The sequence below is a fragment of the Neomonachus schauinslandi genome, chromosome 8 (genome assembly GCF_002201575.2).
Source record: "Neomonachus schauinslandi chromosome 8, ASM220157v2, whole genome shotgun sequence".
Lineage (NCBI taxonomy): Eukaryota > Metazoa > Chordata > Mammalia > Carnivora > Phocidae > Neomonachus > Neomonachus schauinslandi.
The window spans coordinates 104,918,239-104,935,957 of record NC_058410.1 but is presented as its reverse complement, the minus strand read 5'-3'; the positions used below and the strand labels follow the sequence as shown (position 1 = coordinate 104,935,957).

General features: G+C 43.0%; 1 protein-coding gene across 6 annotated transcripts in view; it reads left to right on the top strand.

Annotated features, from left to right (window-relative positions):
* RUNX2 (RUNX family transcription factor 2) overlaps window positions 1-17,719 on the top strand; it is a 212,466-nt gene that overhangs the window by 146,306 nt on the left and 48,441 nt on the right. For all 6 annotated transcript variants that reach the window (XM_021691894.2, XM_021691895.1, XM_021691897.2 and 3 more), the window contains one exon: window positions 12,828-13,001. In XM_021691894.2, coding sequence (XP_021547569.1) covers window positions 12,828-13,001 — 174 coding nt within the window. The remainder of the gene's footprint in view (window positions 1-12,827; window positions 13,002-17,719) is intronic.

The window sequence follows — 17,719 nt, the reverse complement described above, 5'->3', positions numbered from 1 at the left end:
TATTCTCAGTGAATATTAAAGAGATAGGACCCAGATGAGAAAGGAGCAAAGATGATGTGCTTTTATCGGTTGCGCCACTTTTCAGATTGCATTACTTCTTTTCCAGTGAGTGTCATAGATTCTTGAGCGTGTGCCATTTTGAAAAAACAAAACAGACAGCCAACAACAAAGGCATCTAATTAGGCTGATACATAAGAATGCCACGTTGCAAGGAAAGATGTGTTCCGTAGTCAGAGGGGTTGTGGTGTCATGGTGTAAACAGAATGTAAAGCATGTTGGGTTTCTGGAGGATGGCATCCCCAACTACCTGAAAGGGACCCGGAACTCAGTAGTATCAATCACTCTTACTTCCACTGGTGTGCTCCTCTCCTTCTCTGTACATCGATATAGATAGAGATATATGATAGAGATACCTGTGTACATGGATATGTGGAAAAGCCAACACTTTGTATATTTCACATGGAAAAAAGCATTCACCAAACTGTCATTGATTAAATAATTCAGCATGAAGCTGTCAGACAGAGATCCTTCAGACTTAACACTGCACTTGCTTTTGAAAAACAGAAAAGTTTTAATTTTCATCACCTGACTTTTTTTTGAATATTCAAAAAAAATGGACTATGAAGCTAGCGTCTCCGAAGTGTTCTTCCCTTGAAGTAGGGGTGCCGAGAAAGCCTGAAAACGAGCACCAACCCGCTTCTTTTGGATTGAAAAGAATGCATTTTTCTCATCTGTCCCTGAGAAAAAAGGTTAAAACTTGCTATCTCTAGACTCCATTTAGCAGTCCTTTCGATTCCCTTTTATATAACAATAACTTGATCCTACTCAAAATACTTGGCACCTTCCGTGACAGCCTGGAATGTAAGAACACTTCAGCAGACCTGAGTGTGAGTGAACTCCAGGAGTTTTGGAATGAAGAGGTAGAGTTCTCAGTTCCTTATTCAGAGTTCACAGCAGATAAGAATACCGGGATTAACACAATAGACTCCTTTCATTTCACGCGACTGAGGAAAGCAATTATCTGTCTGTCAAGCCTCTAGTAAATGGGGCAAGAGCATTAAGGAGGGTGGACAGGTGGACGAGCGCTATTCCAGTGGAAAACGGTGCTAAGGTAGGAGGGGGATCCTTTGTGTTTAACTTGCTAACTGTTTTATTTTGGAGTTTATATCATGTTACCCTTGCAGCTTAGAGAGAAATGATCTTTTTTTTTTCTTTTTTAAATATATATATTGTCGATGGCATTTTTCAGTTCCTTACCCATCTGAATTTTATTAGGGGGCTTATTTCAAAGACATCTCCTGTTTAATCATGTTTAAACAATCTGTTTAAGACCTGTTGTGTAGCTATAAACACAATAGCCCTTTAATGTAGTAAAACAGACTTCTGACAGACACGGCACACAACAGACATCCATCCATTATTGCTTAAGCCACTGTTCCTTCCATGCCTGACCTGAGACGGTAACCACAGAGCTCAGCTGCCAACCATTGCTGCTCAGAAGACCCTGACTTGCCCGTATTAATGTCTAGCGAGCCGAGAACTGCAGGGGAGCAGACGATCAGAGAAGTCTTAGACTAGATTAAAGCTAAGTACCTTAAATCTGGTTTAATGGCTGTGTTTACATCTCCTTCTTCATTCCTTTAAAAAAGTAATCAGGTTTTGCAAGCGTTAAGAAAACCACCTCTTCTTGCCAGCTGGACTAGGTCCAGTTGAAGCAAGAAATTTCTCTCCCCCCCCCCCCCCCCTTCCTTTTTCTGTCTTTTTCTTTTTATTTCCTCTATGATCTTCACTGCCATTCAGCACAGCAAGACAGGGCTGCGGGAGCTGGCTGAATTTTTCCTTGGTTATTACTTTTTAACGTTTTCTTCCTGTTCCGGAGCTGGGAAAATGGAAAATGATGTTCTGCTTCGGTCGCGGCGTGTGTCAAGAGAGGAGCCCTTCGCACTTCGTCGTTACTCTTACGTCCTGTTTTCTTTCTCTGCTTCAGGCACACATTCGGTTACATAACGTATGTCCCAAACCATAATAATGAAAGAGAAACAGGGACGATCGCATGCTAAGGACAGTCCGTCAGGATCCAGGAATTGCGTGACAGTCTGTGGGCTGGTTGTCACTGGCCTCTTTGAAGAATAATGCTATCCATGTTTAGCTGGATTATTGGCAAATAAACAGTGATGCTTTTTGTTCAGCTATGGAAACTACCATTTCCATTGCTTAAAACGTTACCATTAAAAAACAATCCTTACATCTCTCAGTGGGGTCCACAAATGCTAGTGGCACAAAACTGGGGTGTGTGAAGTATCTTAGAGTAAAAGAAGGCAAAGGAAGTATTTTCAGAAGTCAAACACTCAAGTTTTACTAAGTTTTTTTTGGGGGGGGGGGTAAGTGTAAACATAGAGAAAGAGATCTTTTGTTTATTTCCCAGAAACTGAAGGGAGAGATGGAGTTTCAGATGGCCCAGGATGGTTGTGGATGTTGGGTTGTGATTACTCGGAGGACAAGAGGTATGGTGATAAAACGGAGTTGGGAAGACCGGTATAATGTAAGGAATTCTCAGACGTAAGCTTCTCTGCTTCTTCTTTCTTTCTTTTTTAAATTTTTATTTATTTATTTGACAGAGAGAGAGAGAGAGAGGGAACACAAGCAGGGGGAGTGGCAGGCAGAGGGAGAGGGAGAAGCAGGCTCTCCGCTGAGCAGGGAGCCTGATGCAGGGCTCGACCCCAGGACCCCGGGATCATGACTGAAACCGAAGGCAGACGCTTAACCGACTGAGCCACCCAGATGCCCCTTCTCTGCTTTTTCTTATTCTGTTCTTTCTGGGCATCTTTTTCTCAGCCTTCACCTCCCCCCTCCCCTTTTCTTTCCTTGTATGAAAAGGAGGGTTGAGGCAGGTCAGGGGACTGGCTTCCAGTGTCACTGCCTACCTCCAGGATTTCAAACAAATCATAGGATTTTTTTGGGGCATCGGTTACTTTTCTAAAGTGAAGAACATGGTCTGGAAATCCCTATTCTCCTCCAGGTTTGAAAAATTCTCATTCATGTAATCTTGCTTTGAAATGGGAGGAAAGAGAAAAGAGCATCCCTTGGAAATGACAGGGGGAAGAAGTCAAAGACAGCAGATTTGGAGCTGTTCAGGGCCAGAGAATCTGGAGGTAAAGGGACCGAGGAGATGAGGGGTGTTTTAGGACCTGGGAGCGGGGCTACGGTGAAGTCAGCCAGGTTCTCTGGGAGCTCTTTTTTCCCCCTGCTTGCAAAAAGTATTACGTCTCCCCTTGTGTGTTTCCATTATACTTTCATCTGGTCTTTCTTCAAATTTTTTTAAGCCTTTTATTTTCTTCTTGCCTCCTGTGAGTTTCTTTTTCTTTAGATGTCTCAAGTTTTTTGAGTCCATTATTTCAAGAAAAAGGATTACACTCTAAGCATATGTTTTTTAGAAGCTATTCCCTGATGTGTGACTGATACTGGCCTACCCTGATTGCCCCTTCAGTCTCTGATGGGTGTGATTTGCCACAGCCTGAAATCCAAAAGGTATAAAGGAACTCGCAGTTACTATACATGCATGTTAATATTTCACAATTCTTTCATTAGCATATTTATTGAAAGATCTTGAATTCTTGAGCCTTTAGAAGCCTAGATTTTGAAAGAGGCTGTCCTTCAGTGATCTCTCTCATGCATCCAATTGCGTTTAAAAAATGAGTTTGGGAGAGTGAACTTTTTACTCACTGATCTAAACTGGCGCCTTTCGTTATTAAAAGAAAGCGAATTCAGTTTTTAACATTTTTTTCTATGAACTGGAGTTCCTAGAATATTTCTATGGAGTCTATGGCTTAACTATGTAATTATGTCTCTTGAGTAGATTATGTTTTTTTCTTCCCATAATTATGTTTTTACCCAAGAGACTGGAAGGCTTCAGTCCTCTCTTGGGTGAAATTGTTCTTCCTCTCCTCTTCCTTGATAAACTTTGAATGCTACATGCCTGACTCTGTTCAAGGGCTGAAAAGGGGCTCTTGAAGCTATGTGGAAGTGATTATGATTTTTTTTCCTTTAGAAATTGGTTTATATATTAAGAAGGGCCCTTAGAGAGAAGCTCTGTTAGTTCATTTTTGAAATGCCATCAGAGAAGAATCTCCTGGAAGGAGATTTGTTTATGATCTGTGGTCCTCTGTCTGAAGCCACACACTAACATGGCTCTAGAGCTGTCTCCTCTCATGAGCTGTCTTTTGTGAGCGCTGGGGCCCCGTGCACATGACCTGTTGCATGGCTGCTCACTTCTAGTGGCTCAGAGGGCCTAGAGGTTTCTGAAGCATGAAGGCAATTTCTTAGTCCACTTTACTGTTCTAGTCCAGAAATAGTTTTTGACCTGAACCAGACAGCATACTGAGGAAAAAAGATGATTCAGCAGCCTTTCCCAGCAAAGATTATAGACTCATCAATTTTACTGTGGGAAATGTTTCCCAATGACTAGCTCTTTTTTTTTTTTTTCCTTTTTCTCCTCCTTTCTTTTGCTGGATAAAAGGAGAGATAATTCTAAATTTATAGTCTTCTTATTTTTTAATTCAGTAAACATTTGTTGTGGGCCTTCTTTGTACCTAGGCTCCGAGTTAGGCGCTAGACATGAGACATGACACCCATCCTCAAGGGGTTCCTAGTCAAGTCCAGGAGAATCTAAGATAGTAGGGTTTGAAATTTTGTATAAATATTTTATATCAATTCAGAGTCAGTTAATGCTTACTGAATGCCTACCACACTTAAGTATATCCACATGTAGTAGACAAAAAACAGTTGTAGCTGCTTTCAGCTTGCTGAGATGGAAACCAGAGGGATCACGGAGGCTCTAGAGACAGAAAAGACCAGAAAGGTGCGATGGCCAAATGGAGATGATGGGGCGAGGGTATTCTAAGTGGGGGAAGACAGCTTGTGCAAAGGCATGCAGGCTCTAGAAGAACCGTGGATAGTCCAGTGTGAGTAGAGCATTGGTGGGCAGTGGTACAGTTGTAGCCGTCCAAAATGAGAGTTGACAACGTACATTCAGACCGTATTTTCCAGGTCTTTCCAAGTCTTTGTTTTCCCTGCTGGGCTCAGGGAGCTCTGTTTAATTCAAAAGACAGTGTTAGACAGTTGAGAGGTTTTGAGCAGGTGAGTCATGTAAGGATTTAGGGACTGAAAGGACTTTAGAAATGAACCCTTCATTTTCGGCAGGCCCGGAGAGTTCCATTAAATCCCTTCCTGCGGTTGGCCATACAACTCGTTGGGGTCCTTCCGTTCACTCCAGGCTGCTTCTCTGGTGGGTTAGATACAAGTGAGCGGTTAGGAGTGATTCCAGTGGGACTGGAAAGTGGGGGCCCCTCCCTGCAGAAACCAGGAATGGCCTTACCCGGATGCTGCGGTCCAGGAGAGGGAGGCGGCAAAGGTATACCTGGGCCAGATTTTGAGCCTCGGAGACTAGAAAGTGGTGATATTAAGGGAAATAAAGAAATTCGAGGAGAAGCTGGTTGGGACTGTTTGTAGTGGGGGCGTGGGTGTGTCAGGGGGAGGCAAAGGGCTTAACCAAACATTACAAGCATCACAAGAGTATAGGTCTTTGCTTTTTATTTTATTTTTTTATTATTTTTTTTATTTTTTAGGTCTTTGCTTTTTAGATTTTCACAAACCACCAGTGAATTGTAGTCATCTGAATGTAGACAGAGAGGAGTTTCACTTTTCTTAGTAGTATTTCCATTTTCACATGTACATAGGAATGCAGAAAATCAGGGTTTTCCATCTGGAGGCTCCATAGTTACAAAGTATTTGGGTCCCAACTTTGCACGGCTCCTCTAAGAACTCCCTTGAGTCTGTGTAATCTCAACCCTGTTACGTTGCTTTTGCTGCAAACCATCTAAACCGAATTCTCCAAGATGAACTAAGGCTCATCCTTAGTAGTAGAATTCCAGGTAATTTCGTTTGGAATAGAATTAGGACTTTAAAATTCGTCGGCCTGTTCCCGAGCCCCTCCCTGCAAGCACTCCTTCATGTATCACTTTCAGGGTAGAGAGATTGGAACCAAGGCTTCATTTTTGTTGTTTTTCCAGACCTGCTGTGGAGTAGCAGCTTCATGGCTGTATATCCAGTTGACTCTGAAAAATGGCAACTCTTGCTTTTTTACTCCAAGGATCATTGTCAGAACATCTGAATGTTCTGAATATCCTGGGGCTTGAGCCCTTGAGTACTGGACCAGGTCTCCTCCTCTCGCACACTTGCTGACAGCAAAATTAGCTAACATCTCTGGAGGTCGCCCCGTCCTCCAGGGAAGCCTGAGTGCCCGGCAGAGGAGGCTCCTGGGCTGCCAAAGGATCGTTTCATTAGTCAGGGGATAAGAAGATCTGTCTGCAAAGGGCAGGTTCCCATAGAGATTGCAGAGTTTAAAAGAACTAATGTGTGGTTGAGAAAGTAGAGGCATCAAGTGATTTGAAGAACAGCGCGCTTCTGTGTTGAGATTCGCATCCCGTACGTGTTCAACACTATCTTGTCTCACAAGATCTTTCTTATCATGTTTCTGTCATTTGTCCTCCAGCTAGCTTTCCTCCTTTCCTCTCTGCTTATCAAAATCCTACTCGACCTTCTAGGACATAATGATCTCATCAGTGAGAGCTTCCTCTTTCCTTTTAGTCAAATATCAGTTGCTTTCCTGTTCTTCCCAGAGCAGTTTATTGGTTTTCTTTTTAAGTTTTCCTTTTATTATGAAAAATTTCAAACATATTAAAAGAGGTTATATTTAATAAAATCCCATATACCCATCACCTTATTTTATAACTAATAACATTTTGCCACATTTGCTTCGTCTAATATTTTGCTGAAAGGTTTTAAAGCAAATACCAGACATCACGACACTTACCCCCTGAATATATTGGTTAGCTCTTCTAAAAAATAAGGGCATATTCTTACATAATCTCAAAACGCACCACTTCCTTAATATTTTAAAATAGTCTGTATTCATATTTCCTCAATTGATCCCCAAACCTAAGCATTTTAGTCATTGCCCTCATCACAACCTTCTTCAGTTATATTTCATGGCTTGTCTTTCTTTCCTCCTAAACTGTGAACTGCTGGAGGACAAGGACATTATCTTGAAGAACGTCTCTCTCCTCCTCCTTCCAATGCCTGGGGAGACTCGCATGTGGGCAGATGCCCTGCCCACATACATGCTAGCTGGACTAACCTTTCCAGATGTGGACGTCGTACTGGTTCCTGATTGAGGGTCCCTTGCAGAGGGTCCCTCTGCCTTTTCACTTTATTTATTTTATTTGAAAATGATACCCAGGATGGAAGTAGATAACCAATAAGAGAAGGGAGCGCTTAAAATTGATTTAGAATACTGATGTTAAAAAGGTGAGCTGCCATACATCATGCCCTAGTGATCCACGAAATGACCCTCCTGCGCCACATGAGAGCAGGCCTGCCATGACATGGTGCCCTCTTGGTGAAGTTGCCTTGTTTTTGGAAGGTGCACTCTTCTGGAGGTGCTTTTGGGCATCCTTCAGGAGTCCGTCTTTCCCTTTGAGGGAAGGATAGCTGATGTGTACTGCACCCGCTGTGAGTACAGGGCATAGAGTGTGATGGTCTGGCCGGGCGCCCACACTGCTTTCCACCGTTGTTATGCAGTTCTCAGTAGACTTTTATAAAAATGGGCAAAATGGGACCCATCAGAGAGGCAAGTTTGTTTTCGCAGTTCATGCAACACAGTTTCCAGGTCTTCACATACCCCTTTCAGATGCGTGATCTTTTAAGCAGAAATCCTAATGGCAGCATTCCCAACTGGCCTCTGTGAGTGTGGGCCCCTTGCGCTACCAGAGCTGGGCGGGGAGGGATGGGACAATCAGCTGCACTCTTGCTTAGGGACCTAACTGTTCCTCATGCGTCTTTGCTCTAAGGATGTGTGAATGCTGTGACCTTTGGATCATGCTTTCTTCTCGTGCCCCTGAGTTTATTGCAACAAAAGTCATATTCAGCCAAATACACTCAACTTTTTGAAAGAAATTGTTTCTGAAAATTACTTTTTTTTTTCCATTTTAAATCCACTTTGACCATGATTTCCCCTGGTACTGCAGTGTTATACTCTAAAATAAGCTGGTTGATAGTGGGAGGGAAAAGAGCCTGGGACCAGCAGTCAGAAACCCTGAGTTCTAGTCCTGCCACTAACTATGTGATTTTGGGCAAGTCACTTCTCTGCTCAGGGATTCAGGGTCCTTATTCATAAAAGAAGTACAGTGCTCTGAAATGTAGAGTCAGAATGACTTCTCTTGTCCCTTTCAGTGCTCTGATTCTAAATGACTTGCAACAGTGCTGAAGAATTATAAGTGAGGGCTTTTTCAGAAAGCAAGCAAGCAATTAACCATTCACTTAAATGAATGTCCTTTAGGGAAATTTCTTAGCAAGCACCAATAAGGTCTGGTCTCTAAAGAAAGGCTTTGCCCACTGGATTCACTAGATTGCCAAATAAAAGAAGGGTTTTTCTGGGGAGGAGGAAAGATAGCATTATACTATGATATCCTGGGCCAGAAAGTTTTCTCTCCACCAGGACATTTATCTAGAAGAGGAGAACATGCATTCATTGAATAAATATCTGTTGATCACCTACTATATGGCAGGCACTAAGTAAGGGTACAACTTTAAACAAGACAGAGCACTCATCCTCATGGGGCTTCTATCCTGCAGAGGAGACAAATACACAAGATAAGTACAGATTGTGGTAATAGCCATAAAGGATATAAAGGCAGGGTGTGCTCAAGGCGGAGGAAACCTGCTCTGGGTATAGTAGGCAGGCAAGACCTCTCATAGGAAGTGGTGTTCACTGTGAGGTTGCAGGAGTGAGAAGGAGGGGGCCCTACAGAGAAATAGGGGGGAGAGCATTTTGGGAATATGGAGAGGTTTGGGATGGGAAAGTGCAAGTAGACCATGTCAGATGCCCAGAGAGAGATGATGGGGTCCTGGACTAGGGTTGTACCAGTAGAAGTGAGAGCACTAAGTGGCTTTGAGATACACTTTCAAGATGGAAATGACAAGACTTGGTAATAGATTGAATGTGAGGAGGGAGGGATAAGGGGAAATCAAGGAAAATGTCTAAGTTTTTGGCCGGTGCCACTTACTGAGGTGAGGGTACTCCTAGAGAGGAATAGGGTTCTTTGGCAAGAAGAGTCAAGAATTGTGTCTTAAATATAGTGCATTTAAGGTATCTTTTAGACCTCCCAGGGGAGAGTCCAGTAGGCCGTGGGACCTACAGACCTGGAACTCAGGACAGAGGTCAGAGCTTACCTCGGAAATGGGGGTGTCATTGGAGCAAACAGGTGGCATCGAGTAGGTGGGACGGTGAGGTCATCTTGGGCAGTGGTCCTCTGCTTTGGCTACACACCAGACCATGCTCGAAGCTTGTACAAAATAACTCCCCAGGACCCACTTCCCAGTGATTCTGATTTAATTGAGCTTATGTGGGGTCTCGACATCTATATTTTTCAAAGCTCCCTGGAGGGTTTTCTTATCTAGCTGGAGTGGAAGAGCCACTGCCCAAGGGAGAAAGTTTCCCATTCTTTATACCTTTCTCCTGTTTGGAAGACACCCTCTTCGGCCCTTCGGCTGACATTCAGTTCTTCCTGTACCATGGCAGAGTCCCCTGTCTTTGATTTAACTCAGTGTGCCCTTGTCTTCCATGCTCTCGATTTCTGAAGCGACTCCTTGAGTGTGGAGGACTGAAGAACGCCTTCTTTCAGCCCATAATTCGCATGCTAACCCTGATGTGGTTTAGCGGTAGCCGGTGTTTGTCATGGTTGAAAGATGAAGAACCTGTTCAGCTTTTGTTCTTCCTTGTGCTGTAAGAATATTGTTGTGGTTGTGGTGGTGGCTATGAAGGGGCCGACATCTACAAGGAAAAACGCATCCTTTTGTTTGTACGTACGCAGCCACGGACAGATATTCCTTGAATTATGCTAGGTGTCTGTAGATACTTGGTAGCTCGTGTTTGAAGGTAATTTCCAGAAGGTCATTGAGGCTTTTAAAATTTCACCTGCTCTTAACATTTTTCGTACTTAGCAGTGCTGCTTCAGGTCCTTTATTCTCGCCTACAACCTCCTGTGGCTTCCCTGAAGCCTTGGGCTAAGAGGAAAAAAAAGCGTACTCACCCATCCGTATGCTGAGCTCACATCTCATACGGTCTCCAGGAAAGCCCAGGGAAACGGCTGTAAAAAGCAGAGGCAAGGCTTTATGAAGTTTACTTGTGACCCAGAGCCCACATAAAGTCCCAGTGTTTAGAGGAGCCATGCAAGATTGTGTAGCCCTCTCCTTAGCCCTCAGGGAATCTGCCATTCCAAAAATGTGGCCTATTAAAAAAAATAACTTCCAGGGACAATTCCATAAGCTCTCTTGTTAATGTTTACAGCTGTATCAACACCACACCAATACTTCTTTTTTTGTATGTGTGTGAGGAACAGAATCCATGGATCTGACAGGGACAAGTGCTATATAATTCCCCAGTTGTGAAACTAGTTAGACCCAGCAAGATGCGCTGATGGAAGTTTGCGTGGGGTAATGGGGGAGCTGTTAACTTTGTAATCGAATCCTCGTGGCTGCTTCTGCTTGCGTTGAAAACCAGCCTTGGCACCACACAGGGCTTAGCTCTTAGGTGTTTCTGTGTGTCGATTGGGAGACTTTCAGTCCTCCATGGCAGCCGTGAGAGGGAGGGAAGATCGAGCGAGAACGCCAGCCCTGGTGGTGCCACACGATGAGTGGGAAGCTGCTCAGCTAGGACAGGAACCGTGTGCCGTCCAGGCTGAGCTGGCCAATGGCTGAAGACCACAGGCTCCTTGTTTGACCTCCGCAGGCCTTACTGAGTTGCTTTGTCTATGAGCACCTTGCTTGCTGGTGGTCTGGGGGCTGTTGGGGTCATCTCTAAAGGCCCCGTTGAGTTCTAAAATCTATTCATAATCCGGATAAGAAGTCTTAAACAACGGGGAAAGCAGCATAAAAAACAATGACTTTCCCTGACCACTTTTTCTCCTGGTCTCCCTGTCCCTCGTTCCAGCAGATGCCCCAGACTGACGCTGGCAGGAAATAGGGTGGTGGGTGCATTTCAGTTAATGGGCCTATTTGGAACATGTTTGGCTGCGGAGACAGCTACACTCATATTACCAAGCCTTGGCTTCCTGTCTGTTTTCTTTGGGCTGGGTAGGCAATGAAAAAGGAGACAGGAAAATACATTTTGGGGCAAATAAAATAAGGAATTTGTCTTATGAAGACAGCTTATAGCTGGGAATTCTAATGTTCACCTTAACCCTCTCCTCATAGATTCCTCTTGTCCTGTACCAAGAGGAAGATGAGGTGTTCTCGCTACCCATGGAATATACCTCCTCATTCTCAAAGGCTCTTAACAATCCTCCTCCTGGGCTTTTTTTTTTTTTTTTCTTTTATGGATAATAATCCTCATTCCCTTAGTTTTTCTTCAAAGGGCAAATTCTGATTCCAGTTATCACCTTAATGGCTCTTCTTCTTTTTTTTTTAGAGAGAGAGAGAGACCATGTGTGGGGGTGGGGAGGGGCAGAGGGAGAGGGAGAGAATCTCAAGTAGCTTCCCTGCCCTGCACGGAGCCTGATGCGGGGCTTGATCTCACGACCCTGAGATCATGACCTGAGATGAAGTCAAGAGTCGGAGGCTTAACCGACTGAACCACCCAGTTGCCCCTTAATGGCTTTTCTTTGAATCAGCTTCAGTTTCAGTTACAGTATGTTGGGGTAACATATTAAGGCCTCATTCTGGTACAGAATATGGAAGAAGGAATCTATAGTATATTTCCATTCATGTATGAGGCGTTATCATGTTTGTCCACCGCTGTGCCACTCCACAGATGTGCACTTAACTTATGTAGCACCAAGATTCAGAGGTTTTTCTGTTATACTTGCACCAAGACTTGCTGAGAATGATTTCATGATTTTCAAAAAGCCTTAGGACCTTAGTTATATTTTAATTTGCATATTTCTTTAATATCTAGAATGTCCTTAGATTTTAGACTTGAATAAACTAGAAGAGAGACAAAGTTGGTTTTTTTTTTTTTTTAATAATGGATTCTCACATTCACATGGTAACCCAAAGGGTATTTTTCAATTTCTTATACAGAATCAAAAAACATTCGCTCTGATTTAACATAGTTTATCATATGCTTTTAGGTTTTAGGGTCTCACAGAATATCCAGATTCCCCTGGAGAATTTGAGTTTCCTTGACTATATTTCTATTTTTTCCTCTTAAAGGGGTTCTAGGTTTGAGTTTTAATTTTTCAGGAAAGAGTCACAGTGAGGTGTAGTTGTAACATAAAAAAAGAAAAGTCACTTATGGTCATCTTGGAAATTTCCCTTTGACAAATGTGTTTGTCTCTGTTTCTACCCCAATTTTGGGATAATAAGTGTGACACGCACAGACTCTCTGAACTATGGGGAAGTTTCCTCCTTTGTGAAACAAACAAACACACCCCAGCACACAACTACCTTTCCCACCGTCACCAAGAGAGGAGGCACCCAGAGAGTCTCCCCAGAGTTCCAGCGTCCTGGCCTCGCTACTGATGCTCGACTCCGAGTCACCCTCTGGGACCCTCAGCTCTCCATTCGTAGACCAGGGGTAGGAACGCTTGCCGCCAGATGATGCTTATAAAGCTGCTTAAAATGGAAGGCATAATAGAGACATTTCAGTATAAATATCAATATTGATGATTCCTTGGCTCAAACCCCCCAGTATGTATGTTCACATATCTATTTAGTATGGTCAATTGTTCAGCTAATTAATATGCTTTTATTTTATGATTTGCTGTTTCCAGGGCACAGACAGAAGCTTGATGACTCTAAACCTAGTTTGTTCTCTGACCGCCTCAGTGATTTAGGGCGCATTCCTCATCCCAGTATGAGAGTAGGTGTCCCGCCTCAGAACCCACGGCCCTCCCTGAACTCTGCACCAAGTCCTTTTAATCCACAAGGACAGAGTCAGATTACAGGTAAGACAGACTCCTAGGTTTCACCTGCACACGCTCCGGCCGGCTGGGGGTGAGGGGCTGCCACGTGAGACGGACTCACGGCAATACTCCTGGGCTGTGAAATGGCTTTATTATTATGAAGGAATCAAGTCGTGAAGGATCTTACGGACCTTCTTCTTCTTCTTCTTCTTCTTCTTCTTTTTTTTTTTTTAATAAAAAACAAATTCCAGTGTGCAGTAACTTTGGGATGAACTTTGGGGGAAGTCGCTGCTGATGCTGCACTCTGGAGCACTGTCGTGCTGCACACGGGCAGATGGTAATAACTATGCTCTCTGGGAGAATGTTTGTTATAAGTTTCTGGACCGTGCCCCAGGTGGCGCAGGGGAGAGCATCACACCCTCACTATTAGGAAATTAGTGTTACTGTCTCAGATTTGGGCTTAAATGTCTTACACAGATAACTATTTCATTAAGTGTGCTTGACGATTGCCCAGGGCTAACAGGAAGCCTTGATGGGTGGGTATACGGCCAGGTCAATGAGCGGCTCATCAGGCAGACAGATTTTGCTGCTGATTCACATTTAGCTCCGGGTCCTAATGCGGCATTTCTCTTGATACTACATTCTAGTAAGCTGCTTACTACCTTTCTTCTTAAAAATTAACTTCAGCGTTGCATTGCAAACTAATCATTCACATTTGGTGCAGTGAGACTCCCAACTCTCTCTCTCTCTCTCTTTTTTCTACCCCACTTGTGCAAAAACAGATCTTGCTTTTAGTGTGATGGCTTTTAGGTCATGGTGACAGAGGAGTGTGTCAATCATCATAGATCTTTAATTTGCTGATCACAAGTATTGAGAGCTGATGTCACCTAGTCATGTCATCTAGTTTCTGTTGTTGGCAGGGGTGGACTAGAATGGAGGGAAAATAACTCAAAGCAAAATGTACAGTAAACTCTCAACGTGGATCTGTTCTAATGGTTAGGTTTTGGTCAATAGTGGTTAGGTGTTGAGTGTCCTTAATGGTTTATAAACATAATCGTTTATAAATGGAATGACCTACCTCTCTCTCTCTCCTGCCCATATTAGGTATATGTCTTCTTGGATGTTTACTTAGAGTAGGATTCTGTAGGTATATATATGTATTAGTATGAATATAAGGGTATACCTGAGTATATATTTAAAAAATAATGCAGAATTATAAAAATAAACACTAAAGAGAACCAGAGTTCTGCATCAGAGAAGAACATTAGAACTCTGTGAAGAATAGCCATGTATTAGCCTAAATGAGTCTCTAAATGTTGATATGTAGGAATCAAAAGGTTAGTGCCTTTACTGGACATATGTCCTTGATAAAAATGCAGGGCTGAAATTCACACTAATTTGTGAATGTGCAGCTTGTAGCTCTAGGTGCTACTGCATTTAAAGTAGTGGGCTTCAGATCTTTGATTGAGGTCCATAAATAGCTCTCCTTTTATAGTAATCTTTAGACCATATGTGTGTATGGAAACATTTGGATACATATATAAAAGTGTTTATATATGATTTGTAAGGGACTTATGGTGGCTAATAAAATATATATGAGAAATATACATATTCTATGATTTGGCAATCCCTGGGTTCTTTAAATGTTTGATTCCTATAATCTCATCCTTAACTGCCTATTACATTTGGCGAATGACGAATGCTTTCAAAATGGCCTTTGAAAACCGGGTGTTGCTAGATCCACTTAAGAAGATGCTTTTCTCAAGGCTTTGCCCTCAAACCTAAAGATGACATCATAAAAAAAGAACCACAGGACATTTTAGAAACTGAAGGTGTCTTAGATACAATTAACCAAGAGGCCAGTAAGAATGGTGAAGAGGATCTCCCGTTTAGCAGCAGATGTAAGTGCAGAGAGTAACGCTCTGAGGAAGTGTAGGAGAGGGCTTGGGCAGATCAGGTCGTGACTGCCTCCGTAGACTGGGCTCAGTGCTCCTCATCATCCTCCTCCCTGTAGGGAGGCTCAGGAAAGTCAAGCTTCTTGTCTGTAGTTCTACATCAAGTTAGTGACAGAGCAGAATTAGGGCTCTCGACTCCTGATACAGTATGTTTTTTCTTATACAATACCATGCTGCAACACCATCATCATCAATTACAAATAATATTTATATATTCACTGGATGTATTTCTAAAAATGAAAATATAAAACAGTTGTATTTCTAGGTACCAAAAGCTTTCTGAAATTAAACCATGAGAGAATTAGCTCTGCATTTGGGATGACAGCACCAGTATAATTGATTTCTAGATCGGTCTTCTCGTTTTTCTAACATTCACAAGGTATTGGGCCCAACAACTTCCTCCAGCCTTCCCGATTTGCACGTTGGCGCGTGCGCGAACACACACACACACACACACACACACACACACACACACACCACGCCTACCCACTCCCAGCCGTATGGAATTTCTCTCCATGCTCCTGTATTGTCAGTGACATAATACAAGGTTCTACCTGTAACCAAGAGTGTGCACGGTTCTACCATGACTCAGATGAGTAAGAGAACCAAGAACATCCATAGCAGCAGCAACTTCCAAGTGAGTTGAGTCAATTTCATTTTTTTTCTCTCTGGGTTAATTGTCTTATTTATTTAGTAAGTATGAATTAGAGCCTTACCACATGTAGAGAATTGGGTCTTAGGTAATATGGGATGGGGGAGAAGCAAAGTGCTCTGTCCTTGGGTTAAAGTCTTAATTGAAGGCAGAACTATCCTTCCCAGCTCTTGCGCAGCCACATCCTCTCCCCATATGATAAGGTAGTTGTTCTCTGAGGACATGTTCTTCTCTCTGTACCCCCTTACTTAGGCTGTTCATCCTCCGGTGGTTACTGTTTGCTGAAAGGTGCCATCTATCCTTCAAGGTCACTGTTAGCTTCTTTAGGAAAGAGTCTTGGCACCTCTGTCTACAGGCTGCCTAGCTATCTTTTAAGCTTTAGTTGAGATTGCCTTATTTTACAGCTTCCACATTTTTTCCTACCCTGCTAGACTGCAGATTCTTTGAGTGATGTATTACGGGGATTTATTTTGGTTTGTGCCTAGCACAGTGGTAGCATCTCGTGAACTGTTGAGTGAATGAAAGTTTATTTTTGTATTTTTATATTTTTTAAGATTTTATTTATTTATTTGAAAGAGAGAGAGAGCATGAGAGAGAAAGCATGAGTTGGGGGGAAGAGCAGAAGGAGAGGAAGAAGCAGACTCCCCACTGAGCAGGGAGCCCAATGAGGGACTCGATCCCAGGACCCTGGGATCGTGACCTGAGCCAAAGGCAGATGCTTAACCGACTGAGCCACCCAGGTGCCCCTAAATTAAAGTTTAGATGAGAAGAAATCTGTATAAGAAGGGCTGGGATGTCATGCGTTATTGGCAATAACTGTTTCTAATTTCCTGTCCCAGGGTGCCATTGTTCCCTGGTGATGAACAATAATGTCAGAAATCACATTTCAGTATAATACTTACATAGTTAAACCATTTGGTTTCATTCCAGTGTAGGATCTACATAATTGCATTATTAATTTTAAATTCTACTTACGAGCCTTACCTATAATGGATTTTGTAACTTCTTTGCAGGATGTCACCTCAGCATTTTAGTTCATGGAATCCTTTGGATAAAGATGTTTGTCACCTCTCATTGGTTTGGCCCCCTTGATATCTCAAGCTCTTACCCCAAGACTGTAGATGATGATCGTGGTTGTATGGTTGCTGCTGGTTCTCCCACTTGCCAACAGAAAAGGGGTGACGTGAAGTTAGAAGTCATGAACTGAGGAAGTGATGGGCATTTAGTGTTTCATATTTGTGTTCTCCATTGTCTCTTGCGGGGCTAACGGTCCCAGCCATGCAGGGGGCTGACTTCTTTGCAATGCTTGTCTCATGGTGTCATTCTGTCCTAGTCATGAATGGCTGATGTTCTATCTGAGGGCCCAGGGCCTCCTATGGCTTCCTGAGGAAGTTGCTTCCTTCCTCGGTTCAATTTTTTTTTTTTTAATCTTTCAGACATCTGGTGTCTGTCTCTGGGTGCTAGGGAACACCTAGTCTGTCACAAAGGGCTACTTCTTTGGGTTCAGAATGTGGTGATAGCAGTGGAGGAGGGATATTATGTTAGGAGATACTACTCAAGGTAGTCACTGTTTTAAACTCAGTACTTTGTGGGTGGGTGAGCTACACCTAAAACAAACAAAGGATAAAAAGCAGACTTAGCCCTTCGGGTTTGGTGGATTGGGACATTCATCTAACCCTTGGGGTGGGCATTCTGCTGTTCTGTTATTCATTCTTTCAAAAAGCATTTGAGTGCTTACTGTCTGCCAGGCATTCAGTGAACAAGATAGACCCAGTTTCTGCTGACAAGGAGCTTACATTTTTGTGCTAGATATGGTCTGTAAATGGATAAATAAGCATACATACAAGATAATTTCAGATAACACCATGCATTGAGAAATTAAATAGGGTAATGCATTAGAGAGCAACTTAGGGAAGGAAGAAGGTAATTTTGATTAGAAAGTTGGGACATTGTTCTTTGAAGAACTCGGAAGATCATGAGGAACAGCGTTTCAGGCCATAGGAAAGTCATGCAAAGGCTCTCAGGAAGCAGTGACCGTGGTGGGCTCAGGGGGCAGGAAGGTCCGTGTAGGTGGAAATAATACAGAAAGGCAGGCAGGGAATGGATTACGAAGAGTCTTTGGGGAACTGGTAAGGAGCTTGGGTTTTGTTCTG